Source organism: Martes martes (genome assembly GCF_963455335.1).
Source record: "Martes martes genome assembly, chromosome: 8".
NCBI classification, from domain to species: Eukaryota; Metazoa; Chordata; class Mammalia; order Carnivora; family Mustelidae; genus Martes; species Martes martes.
The window spans coordinates 138,121,296-138,133,457 of NC_137895.1; the positions used below are offsets into that span (position 1 = coordinate 138,121,296).

Consider the following 12,162-nt stretch of genomic DNA (forward strand, 5'->3'; position numbering starts at 1 on the left):
AAACATGGTTACTCCTCGTGGAGGCTGCAGCCCTCTTCAAGGGAGGCCGCCGGCCCCACCCATCTCCCCTGCAAGCGTGGAGGTGGGGGTGGAGGCCTTCTGGAGGAGCCACGTCTCAGGCTACCTCTCGTGGTCATGGTCCCTTGGCCTCCCCCCTTGTGATCACTTGCTCTCATTCCTTGAAGATCAACTCCTGGTTCTGGCTCATTCTGTAGTCCTGGTTCTCTCATCAGTCCTGGCGTTTTCAGCATCCGCAGGGGCACTGCCTCTGCCCTCTGATGTCTTGTCCCCTCACCTTCCTTGTTATAATGTAGGTTCTTCACCCCTTACACAACAGGCCTCAACCCCAGCTTCATGTCTCTCTACTTTCCCAGTTAAATTCCTTCATAGCTCTTTCTCCATTCACTGCCTCCGATTCCCATTCTCTTACCCCACGGGGGTTTCATCCTCATCATCCCACTAAAACTGTTTTACTCAGGTCCCCAGTGACTGCCATGATGCAAAATTTAATAGTTAAATGTCCAGTCCTTGACTGGTGTAACCTACTAGCAGCATCTGTCACAGTTGGTAGCCTACCCGTCTTAAATTATTTTTTATAATTAGGATCAATTAGTGAACAGTGACGAGAGAAAATTCAAACTCTCGTGACTTGCGTGACATTTTTGGATGCAGTTCCTGCAAGAGATGCCTGCAGGGACCTGAAAGAAAGACATGGAAGTCTCTGGACTGATTCCAGTTTCATCTTTTCTAATCCCTGAAGTCTGTAAGCCCAGCCGCACCTATCTTATTGTTGCTGGTAGCAGTAAAGAACACCAGAGCCTTGTCTCTTGGGTCTCCATCAGGAAAATGGAGGAGAGAGAGAGCCTGATTAGCTGGGACTGTTCATGGTGATGGACCTCAACCCGAGTCGTTCTGTGAAACTGAATGATGGGCACGTCATGCCGATGCTCGGGTTTGACCCTCTTGCTTCTCATGATGTAGGTAGAACCCAGGGGACTGGAGGGTTCACCACAAACAGCCCTGGAAGGGTGGTCAGCTGACATGCACCCCATGCCTCATGCACTCCAGGTGATTTGGATCTTCATGTCATGATCTCTACCTTTGCACTAAGTGGGATGGCCAGCTGTTGATTCTGGGGAGTCAGAGGTGATCATTTTGAGGATGGATGACGATGATGATGATGATGATGATGGTTTTGGTGACTATAATGCATATTGAATGCTTACTGGGTATTTTAAGTGCTTTCCATGCATTATTATTTGTTTTTAACTCCTCAACAACTCTCCTGAATAAGTGCTATTATTTTTCTTATCTCTCACCTGTTTAAAATCGGAGCTGGGGCTGCTCCCTCTGCCCTCACCTGCCTCCTCGGTCAGAGTCACTCTAATCTTGGTTAGAAGCTCCTGATGGGCCACGGGTGCAGGGGGACGGGATGACGTGACTGCCTCCTGGCAGCTTTGCTGTAGGTTCTTGGCGCAGGACGTATCTGCCAGAGAATTTCTATCACCGAAATCTTCGTCCTAGGAGAACCCACTCTTATTTCAAGGAGTAGGTTAATACCTGAACTATCACTAGCTAACGGCTCTCAGACAAGCCCGGTTTGTTGGAATGACATAATCATCTCTTGTCCCCACCATTATAGCTTCAGTTGAGGGTGTTTTCTGATTTATATCCGACCTACTGTTGTTAAAGACTGAAAAGTGCTGCAGAGGATAAAAGGAACACCTGCCTGTGCTTTGTATGGTGGAAAAGGTACGGAGTGAGCTGGGGACTTCCACCCTGAGCGGAGTTCTTTTTCTGAATGTGACACCCTAAGCCCCATCACTAGCGTCCCGTGGGTCACAGCAGAAGAAGTGTGTTCCAGCATCTGTGCATGCAACGTCTTTCACTGAGGCAAGCGTCTTTTCTGGGACACGTGCAAACTGAGTATCTCAGATTTAGTTATTAAGACATTTACTCCTTGAAATTTGAGGTGGGAATTATAAACATCGTGCTGACTGGCTGGAGGCAATGCCTGCTTGGAGAGTGGAGGACAGCAGCTCCTCAGAGGAGCAGCTCTTGGGCTGCTGCTTCCCATAGTTTTTTCTGGATCTGGCCCCAGTGTCTTGTCCTTTTCACTTTCACAGAAATTCTGATGCTGACCGAGGGGCAGCCTCACCTAGCCCCCTGTTTGTGAAGCCAGTGTGTTGACTTTATTTGAGGCTGAGATGAACATTAGAATAAATAAACGAGTATTTGGCACGGTGGGCAGAAAGGACTAATATACCTTTTGATCTCATGAGTGAGGCTCTCGAGGAAGTACAGGTGGAATATGTCATTATTAATGAATCAATCAATTAACCAAGTCAACAGTCATGATTAAGCTTCTACTTGGTGTTAAAGTCTATCCCAGTGGAGGTGGGAGTTTGCACAGAAGATAGATCCACGTCCGTGGGGCTCTGACAGCCAGAGGCAGATACCTGATGCACAGGTGAACAGCCACATAACATGGCTCAGTGTGAGATCGCTAAGTGCCAGGAGAAGTTGAGAGGTTCAGAAGGAGGGAGGCCAGTGGGAGCTGGGATGTGCTGGGAAGGCTTCCAGGAGGAGGTGAGCTGAGCTTAAGTGAAGGTTGAAGTCAGATTCAAGCAATCTAATGGGCAGTGTGATGTCTCCATTCGAGTAGAAGAGGTTGGCTTCTGCCTCCTTCCCTTTCACGGAAGACTCCCTGCCACTCGAGGGCCAGCCACACGTCCCCCTTGTCTATGTGACAGTGGGTGTGGACTTCGGGCAGAAGGCTTCTGTGTTTTCCTGTGGGAACAAGGGAATTAATTTAAAGGCTCTTTTTAAAAAGTTGGAATGATATATCAAAATTATTCATGATGTTGTTGTTAAAAAAATCTGTGTGTATGTCTTTACAACAAGGACAAAACCAAGACTTCCACCGGGGACCTTCTGGAAGATACAGTATCTTCAGAGAACCAAAGGATTCTGTGGTCAGGAGCTCATTGTTGCATATCCTTCACTATAAAGTGGGTTCCTTGGTCAAGGCAGTAGTGCATGAGATCCTGTAATGACAAACGAAACTCTCTGTGAGCTCTTACATCGTGATGCTGGCCACAGAACTGTGAAAGGGACATACATAGAAACTCATCTATAGAACGTCATAGTCTCAAAGATGAATTGCTTGCTTCCCTTCCCACTTAGATGGGGCATTTAATACAATCAACTTGCCACTCAGGGGCTGACTTGCCTCCGTGAGGAATGGTACCTTACCAAAACTCAGTGTCAGTCTCTGCTGCTGCTGACAGGTCACCCATTTACAAACAGTGGGATCTAAAAGAGCTCTGGTAAGAAGTAGCCTGTGCAGTCCACCAACATGTAGACTTAATACCTTCCAACATGGTGAATAATCCTTTTAATGTACTGTTGGATCCTATTGGCTAGTATTTTGGTGAGAATTTTTGCATCTGTGTTCATCAAGGATATTGATCTGTAATTCTCTTTTTTGATGGGATCCTTGCTGGGTTTTGGGATCAAGGTGATGCTGGCCTCATAAAATGAGTTTGGAAGTTTTCCTTCCATTTCTATTTTTTGGAACAGCTTCAGGAGAATAGGAATTGATTATTCTTTAAATGTTTGGTAGAATTCCCCTGGGAAGCCATCTGGCCTTGGGCTTTTGTTTGTTTGGAGATTTTTGATGACCGGTTCAATCTCCTTACTGGTTATGGGTCTGTTCAGGTTTTCTATTTCTTCCTGGTTCAGTCGTGGTAGTTTATGTGTCTCTAGGAATGCATCCATTTCTTCCAGATTATCAAATTTATTGGCGTAGAGTTGCTCATAATATGTTCTTATAATTGTTTGTATTTCTTTGGTGTTGGTTGTGATCTCTCCTGTTTCCACTCATGATTTTATTTATTTCGGTCCTTTCTCTTTTCTTTTTGATAAGTCTGGCCAGGGGTTTATCAATATTATTAATTCTTTCAAAGAACCAGCTCCTAGTTTTGTTGATTTGTTCTATTGTTTTTTTTTGGTTTCTATTTCATTGATTTCTGCTCTGATCTTTATGATTTCTCTTCTCCTGCTGGGTTTAGGCTTTCTTTGTTGTTCTTTCTCCAGCTCCTTTAGGTGTAGGGTTAGGTTGTGTATTTGAGACCTTTCTTGTTTCTTGAGAAAGACTTGTATCACTATATATTTTCCTCTCAGGACTGCCTTTGCTGTGTCCCACAGATTTTGAACCATTGTGTTTTCATTATCATTTGTTTCCATGATTTTTTTCAATTTTTCTTTAATTTCCTGGTTGACCCATTCATTCTTTGGAAGGATGCTGTTTAGTCTCCATGTATTTGGGTTCTTTCCAAATTTCCTCTTGTGATTGAGCTCTAGCTTCAAAGCATTGTGGTCTGAAAATATGCAGGGAATGATCCCAATCTTTTGATACTGGTTGGGACCTGATTTATGACCCAGGATGTGATCTATTCTGGAGAATGTTCCATGTGCACTAGAGAAGAATGTGTATTCTGTTGCTTTGGGATGGAATGTTCTGAATATATCTGTGATGTCCATCTGGTCCAGTGTGTCATTTAAGGCCTTTATTTCCTTGTTGGTCTTTTGCTTGGATGATCTGTCCATTTCAGTGAGGGGAGTGTTAAAGTCCCCTACTATTATTGTATTATTGTCGATGTGTTTCTTTGATTTTGTTATTCATTGGTTTATATAGTTGGCTGCTCCCATGTTAGGGGCATAGATATTCAAAATTGTTAGATCTTCTTGTTGGGCAGACCCTTTGAGTATGATATGGTGTCCTTCCTCATCTCTTATTATAGTCTTTGGCTTAAAATCTAATTGATCTAAGAATTGCCACCCCAGCCTTCTTTTGATGTCCATTAGCATGGTACATTGTTTTCCACCCCCTCACTTTAAATCTGGAGGTGTCTTCGGATCTAAAATGAGTTTCTTGTAGGCAGCGTATTGATGGGTTTTGTTTTTTTATCCCTTCTGATACCCTGTGTCTTTTGATTGGGGCATTTAGCCCATTTACATTCAGGGTAACTATTGAGACATATGAATTTAGTGCCATTGTATTGCCTATAAGGTGACTGTTCCTGTATATTGTCTCTGTTCCTTTCTGATCTACTACTTTTAGGGTCTCTCTTTGCTTAGAGGACCCCTTTCAATATTTCCTGTAGAGCTGGTTTGGTGTTTGCAAATTCTTTCAGTTTTTGTTTGTCCTGGAAGCTTTTTATTTCTCCTTCTATTTTCAATGAGAGCCTAGCTGGATATAGTGTTCTTGTGCATGTTTTTCTCGTTTAATGCTCTGACTATATCATGCCAGTTCTTTCTGACCTGCCAGGTCTCTGTGGATAAGTCTGCTGCCAATCTAATATTTTTAACCATTGTATTTTACAGACTTCTTGTCCCAGGCTGCTTTCAGGATTTTCTCTTTGTCGCTGAGACTTGTAAGTTTTACTACTAGATGACAGGGTGTTGACCTATTCTTATTGATTTTGAGGGGTGTTCTCTGCACCTTTTGGATTTTGATGCTTGTTTCCCTTGCCATATTAGGGAAGTTCTCTACAATAATTCTCTCCAATATACCATCTGCTCCCCTCTCTCTTTCTTCTTCTTCTGGAATCCCAATTATTCTAATGTTGTGTTGTCTTATGGTGTCACTTATCTCTCAAATTCTCCCCTCGTGGTCCAGTATTTGTTTGTCTCTCTTTTGCTCAGCTTCTTTATTCTCTGTCATTTGGTCTTCTATATCACTAATTCTTCTGCCTCATTTATCCTAACAGTAAGAGCCTCCATTTTTTATTGCACCTCATTAATAGCTTCTTTTATTTCAACTTGGTTAGATTTTAGTTCTTTTATTTCTCCAGAAAGGGCTTTTATTTCTCCAGAGAGGGTTTCTCTAATATCTTCCATGCCTTCTTCGAGCCCAGATAGAACCTTGAGAATTGTCATTCTGAACTCTAGATCTGACATATTACCAATGTCCATATTGATTAGGTCCCTAGCCTTCGGTACTGCTTCTTGTTCTTTTTTTTTTTTGTGGTGAGTTTTTCCACCTTGTCATTTTGTCCAGATAAGAATATATGAAGGAGCAAATAAAATACTAAAAGGGTGGCAAAGACCCCAGGAAAATGTGCTTTAACCAAATCAGAAGAGACCCCAAATCGTGGGGGGAAAAAGGGGGATAAAAAGAAGTTCAGGAAAAAAAATTTTTTAAAAAGAAAACAAATAAAGAAAAAATATAAAAAAGGAAAAATATATATATATAGACTGGTGACTAGAACAGGGTCATCCACTTAATTTTGGGAGTATTTTGGTCTCTTAGAAGAAACTACCTCCCAAAATCTTAAAGAATGAAAAACATATATAAGGGTAAACACAATGAAGGGATGGTATATGACTATAAAGATGAAAAAAATTTTTTTTTAATTTCTAAAAAAGGAGTTGATAAGGTAAGTTGGTTGGGCAAATAAAGAAAAAGAAAGTGGAGAGAATTTGCTCAGGCTGGAGACTAGAACAAGCCTGGTACTAGATTTGGGGTGTATTTTGATTTATTGGAAGAAGTTGTACCCCAAAATTTTTAGAAGAAAAAACCCTATGTGTATACAAAAAATAAAGTTAGATACAATGAAGGATAATCTATGACTATAATAATGAAGTTTCAAAAAAGATTTTTTTTATGAAAGGTATTGTTAAGATAAACTGGTTAAAAAATTTTAAAAGAGGAAAGGATAAAAGTTAAAAAAAATTAGCAGAAGAAAAGAAAGTAAGATTAAAAAAAATTAACTTTGCAAGACTAAAGAATCATGGGGAGAAAGCTATGAATTCCATGCTTTGCTTTCTCCTCTGGAATTCCACTGTTCTCCTTGGTAAGTGAACTTGGTCTTGGCTGGATTTCTTGTTGATCTTCTGGGGGAGGGGCCTGTTGTACTGATTCTCAAGTGTCTTTGTCCGAGGTGGAATTGCACCACCCTTACCAGGAGCTGGGCTAAGTAATCTGCTCGGGTTCGCTTTCAGGAGCTTTTGTTCCCTGAACGCTCTCTGTAGCGTTCTGAAGGATGGAAGTGAAAATGGTGGCCTCCCAATCCCAGGCACAGGGGAGCCGAGAGCTCGGGGCCCCACTCCTCAGTGCGCCTTCAGAGAAAAGTGCTCAGTCACTCCTGTCTCTCTGGCCCCCTGCTGCGCTCCGAGCTCACCAAGCCTGTGACCAAGCATCTCTGTCTCTGGCACACAGCTCCGCATGGAGTCTCCAAAACCCCACAGATCCCTGTACTCTTCAGGGGGTGTCTCCCCGGATCTTGTGGGGACCCCACTCACAGAGCAGTAGCCTGTGCCACGGATTATGGTTCAAGGTAACCCCGAGTTGAGAGCTCACCCCTCAGCTCTGTCTCTGTAGCCGGCTTCCCTGCTCTAATACCTGCGAGCTCTGTGACACTCAGACACCCCCGATCCTTCTGTGACCCCGCAGGACCTGGGGCCACGCTGTCCCCGCATGGGCTTCACCCCAGTTTAGCCTCTGGAGCGATGTCCCTCAGTGGAGCAGACTTTTAAAAGTCCTGATTTTTCAAGAGGTGTCAATTATGTAAATGAGATGGTAATAAAGGTAATAATGGTTAAAAAAAAAAAAAAAGTCCTGATTTTGTGCTCTGTTGCTCTGCCACTTGCCGGGAGCCAGCTCCTCCCCCCGCGGTCTATCTTCCCGTCGCTCCAGATTCACTTCTCCGCCGGTCCTACCTTTCAGAAAGTGGTCGATTTTCTGTTTCTAGAATTGCTCTTCTTCTCTTTGATCTCCTGTTGGATTTGTAGGTGTTCGCAATGGTTTGATAACTATCTAGGTGATCACCTGCTACCTGATGTCGTCTCAGTCTGCTCCTTCTCCGCCATCTTGACTCCTCCCCTCAACACACCTTCTTTACCTGATTACTGAGAGCCTCTCCTCAGGCAGAGCTGTGGGTGCTTCCGGTTGGAAGACTTTGGGTGAGTGCGCATGGATGGGTTTAGTGCAAGCTCACAGAATAACAACTGCATCTCAGTGAGGGGCATCATGCAGTATATTTCTCCTTTAATTCTCTCTCAATCTCCCTGAAAATCACCCATTATTTCTCCTGTAATCCAACTGGTATACGGATTGATTTGTGTTTTTTTGTCAGATTTACCGAGGTGAAATTCACAAAAGTGTAAGATACTTAAACTGCATGGCATGATTATTTAATATATGTGTATATGGGAGAATATTCATCCCATCAAGTCTAACACATTCCTCTCTTCACGTATGTATACCCTCCCTTTCTTCACTGGTCAGAAAGCTTATCTTCTATCCTCTTAACAAATTTCAGTTCTGCGGGGCAGTGTTATCAACATAGGTTACCAGGATATACATGAGTTCCTCAGACCTTGTTTTATAGCTGAAAGTTGGCACCATTTTACTAATGTCTTCCCATATCCCCAACCCCGGGCCCCTGGCAACCACTTTTCTACTTTCTGTTTCTAGGAAATGGAATTTTTTTTTCAGACCCCGCATATAAGTGACACCATGCAGTGTTTGTCTTTGTCAGTCTGCCTTATCTCACTTAGCATAAATGCCCTCAGGGTTCATCCACGTCATTGCAAATGACAGGATTTCTTTCTTCAAAGCTGAGTCATATTCCATTGTGTGTGTGTGTGTGTGTGTGTGTGTAAAGAAATATACATATAAAAATGTAATATATATATGTATATATATGTGTATATATATATATGTATGTATATATATATATATAAATTGGATGGATGGAGAATGGCTATAATGGCCTCATTTTTTATTCTAAGCCAAAAATACATGCGGTCCCTTTTATCCTGTCTTTGTCTTCTGTAACTATATCTATGTACATCTATATCCTTTGAAGTTTTCTCTAATATCAGAAGTTTTCCTGTTAGTTACTCCCATACAACGAATTCTTTACTGAACGAGACTTGATGTTCTGTGGTCCCTGGTGAAGCCCATTTCACTAACTCCTCTGAGATGAGAGGTCTGTGCCCCCCGAGTATAGCTTTGTTACCAAAGCTTGCATCACTCCCGAGGGGAGCAGGGGACATGCAGAACACGCTGGCCAACATGCCATTAAGGAAATGCGTTGTTTCTCTCTGCATCAGGTCATTACCAGCCCTCCTAATTCATATTTTATAGGTTTCTAAGAGCAAGGCTGGTGAGGCCACCGAAGTGGGGATTGACGTAGGTTTCTGTCGCTTCGATGCAGCACATGTCTGTCAAAATGAGGAGGAGGTCAGCAAGGCCATTCGAGAGAACATTGCTGATGGCACTGTGAAGAGAGAGGACACATTCTGCACCACCAAGATGCTGTGGGCCAGTGACAGGGAGTCGCTGCTAGATATGTTATCTTGCAAAACACAAAAAAACACCTTTGGTCTTGGTTTGAATAATTTATGTACCTTCTCACGTTGTAAGGACCCACTGTAGAAAAGCAGAGAAGGAAAAAGACTTGCTGAGCTCGAAGCAGGTGAGAGGCAGGAGAGCAGACCGCATTCACACGTGAAATGTGATTGGTGACACATACGGTCTTTATTCATTGCGTGGCTCGGTTGAGCCACCACAGGTGGGGCCACTCCTTTTACTCTTCAGCAGATTCTGTCAGGATGAATCCACATGTGGTTAACCTGGAATTCACAGAAGAGAGTCTGGCTCAGAAATACACTCTTCAAGTCAGCATTGAATTTCCCAAAATCTGTAAAATGTTCTTAGGTGGAAAAAGGTGCTTCCAATGTTGAGACAACAGGGGTCTCTCCAGAATGATCCTATGAGTGTCTCATCAGGGACACCCTGCTTCTGGAAAGTGGCAGAACTGTTTCCAGGAAGATTCTGTTCCCTTTGCCTGGCACTTCCTGACTCTCCCTTCAGAGGTGACTTTTCTGATCTGTGAGATGTTGGGCTGCTCTCCCTGGCCCATCCAAGTTCATTCAGTTTTCCTACCATCACTTGAATACAGCTCCGTGCCCCTGAGGGACCCCAGTCACACCAACTGTTGAATTTAGTCCCAGTCTTTCTTGCTTCTAGACCACTCCAGTGGCTTGTTATTCGCTTCTCAATCTTGTAACTGAGATGCTTAATTTTGGTCCCCAAATATGTGATACCACTTCTTTTGGTCACTGATGCTTTTGGAATTGTTCCGATCAGCCCTGGAAAGATCACTGAAGGTCCTTCAGCTGGACTACATGGATCTCTTCATTATCCATTTGCCAATCGCTACAAAGGTCAGCTTCTGCTTTTCCTCATTATGCCCACCCCTGCTGCCGCACCTCATTACCTCCTTCCCGCTAGCTTGTCTGGGTTCTGACTGAGAGGTAGGCTTGGGTGTGGTGCACAGAATTGCTTCATAACTTGACTCTCCTTGACACTTCTGTCATCTCACCACTGAGATTTTTTTTAATCCTCATCCCATTACCTGCAGAATGCTTGAAATTTAATGATCTCTTTGTCTCCACCTCAAAATGTCGAGGACGGTACCCTACCTGTCTGTGTGATGTGCTGCTGTCTGTGGTGCCTTAGTGATTAGCGTCCTCAGGAATGTTGAGTTATAACTGACTGCAGAGATATCATGGGAAACCCCCACCTCTGTAGGGGAGGGTCACTTTCATGTGGACCTCTTAGCCCAATCATGATGAGCTACCTTGGGATGGTCCACACTGCACCCCTGGGTTGCTTTGGGCTTTGCTGATCCAACCTCTCATCAGAGGATGTCCACTATGTCTGGCAACCTCACCATCTCTGACTTAGTTTATCATAAACTGAAGCTTAAACACATTAGTAAAGGGGGTTCTTATCATCTAAACTAGCGTGTCCTTGTGAAATCAATTCCAACAATAAGAGAACCGATTCTTGGGGTGCCTGGGTGGCTCAGTTGGTTAAGCGACTGCCTTTGACTCACGTCATGATCCTGGAGTCCCAGGATCGAGTCCTGCATCGGGCTCCCTGCTTGGCAGGGAGTCTGCTTCTCCCTCTGACCCTTTCCCTTCTCATACTCTCTCTCTCTCAAATAAATAAATAAAATCTTTTAAAAAAAAGAGAGAACTGATTCTTGGCAGGGTTTAGGGGTGTGTGTGAATAGGAGGGGGGGTATTTAGTTACAGTCTCCAGATGATTCTTGTTCTTCTCTGCCCCCCATTTTTTCTCCACGACACACAACACACACTCGCATGCACAAATTCACACATACACTTTGATCACTAATCACAGCTTTTTAAAGGTCATGTGACCCAGCTGCTTAGGCACCAGAAATGTCATTCTTTTAAAAAACCTTCTTCCTCCTTCTCTCTCCTCTCTGTCTTCCAGCCTGGGGAGGAGATTATGCCCAACGATGCCAATGGGAAGGTTATTTTAGAGTCGGTGGACCTGTGTGACATGTGGGCATTAAGTATGAGCACTAGACCTGAGAGGCGCTGTGCGGCAAGGTAGGGGCTGCTGGGTGGGGGGTCAGGAGATGTGGGTTCTGGCTCCATCAATGGTCTGCCCTCAGACAGGTGGCTGAGCCTCGACGTACTTCATTGTTCTCATCTGTACAGCAAGGGAGTTGACCAGGATGGCCTTTTAGGTCTATTTTAAATCTAATTTCTGTGGTTCTAAGTGGGGGTTTCTTTGCTCCGTGGATCAGCTTGAGTCAGCAGCAAGCTCAAAAGGAGGTGGAGCTCTATCTGGGACCAGTAAATGCACCCACAGAGGGAGGGAAGGGCTGCTCTCTGACTTAGCAAAAGGGTGGGCTGTAGGAGCGAAGCCTGCCCTTATGTATCCCATTCCATACTTTTTTTTTTTTTTTTTTTTTTTACCATTTAGGGAAAGAGGAAGCAGAAGGACCTTCCCTTGGTGGAAAACCTGAGAGTTGCTCTTTGCCCCAGACTCTGGTACCACCTGTTAAAGAACTATTATGGGCCTAATAGCAAAACAGGTGCCATGGAAGAGAGTGGGGAGGGGAAGGGGAACTTAGAAGGTTTCCAGTGTCTATTTGTTGTCCTGGTTGTGCACGTTAATGGACTCAAGGAAGTAAAATGTGTACACAGCAATAAAGACTCATAGGAAATAATATATATAAATAGTAAAACTGGTTCAGTCAAATCGTGATATATGTTAAAAACAGATTTCCTGTTTTTGAAAAGTTCAATGTCAAATGCAAGGGCCAAAGT

The 12,162-nt window shown here is 43.6% G+C and overlaps 1 protein-coding gene across 1 annotated transcript in view; it reads left to right on the plus strand.

The window, feature by feature from the left end:
- Positions 1 to 884: 884 nt before the first annotated feature.
- The window catches only part of LOC308347174 (aldo-keto reductase family 1 member C15-like), a gene marked incomplete at both ends in the record, with an annotated part of 29,082 nt that continues 17,804 nt past the window's right edge, over positions 885 to 12,162 (plus strand). The window contains 5 exons of the mRNA XM_080810301.1: positions 885 to 977; positions 9,158 to 9,338; positions 10,142 to 10,239; positions 11,318 to 11,436; positions 11,878 to 12,022. Of these exons, the coding sequence (XP_080666427.1) occupies positions 885 to 977; positions 9,158 to 9,338; positions 10,142 to 10,239; positions 11,318 to 11,436; positions 11,878 to 12,022 (636 nt within the window). The remainder of the gene's footprint in view (positions 978 to 9,157; positions 9,339 to 10,141; positions 10,240 to 11,317; positions 11,437 to 11,877; positions 12,023 to 12,162) is intronic.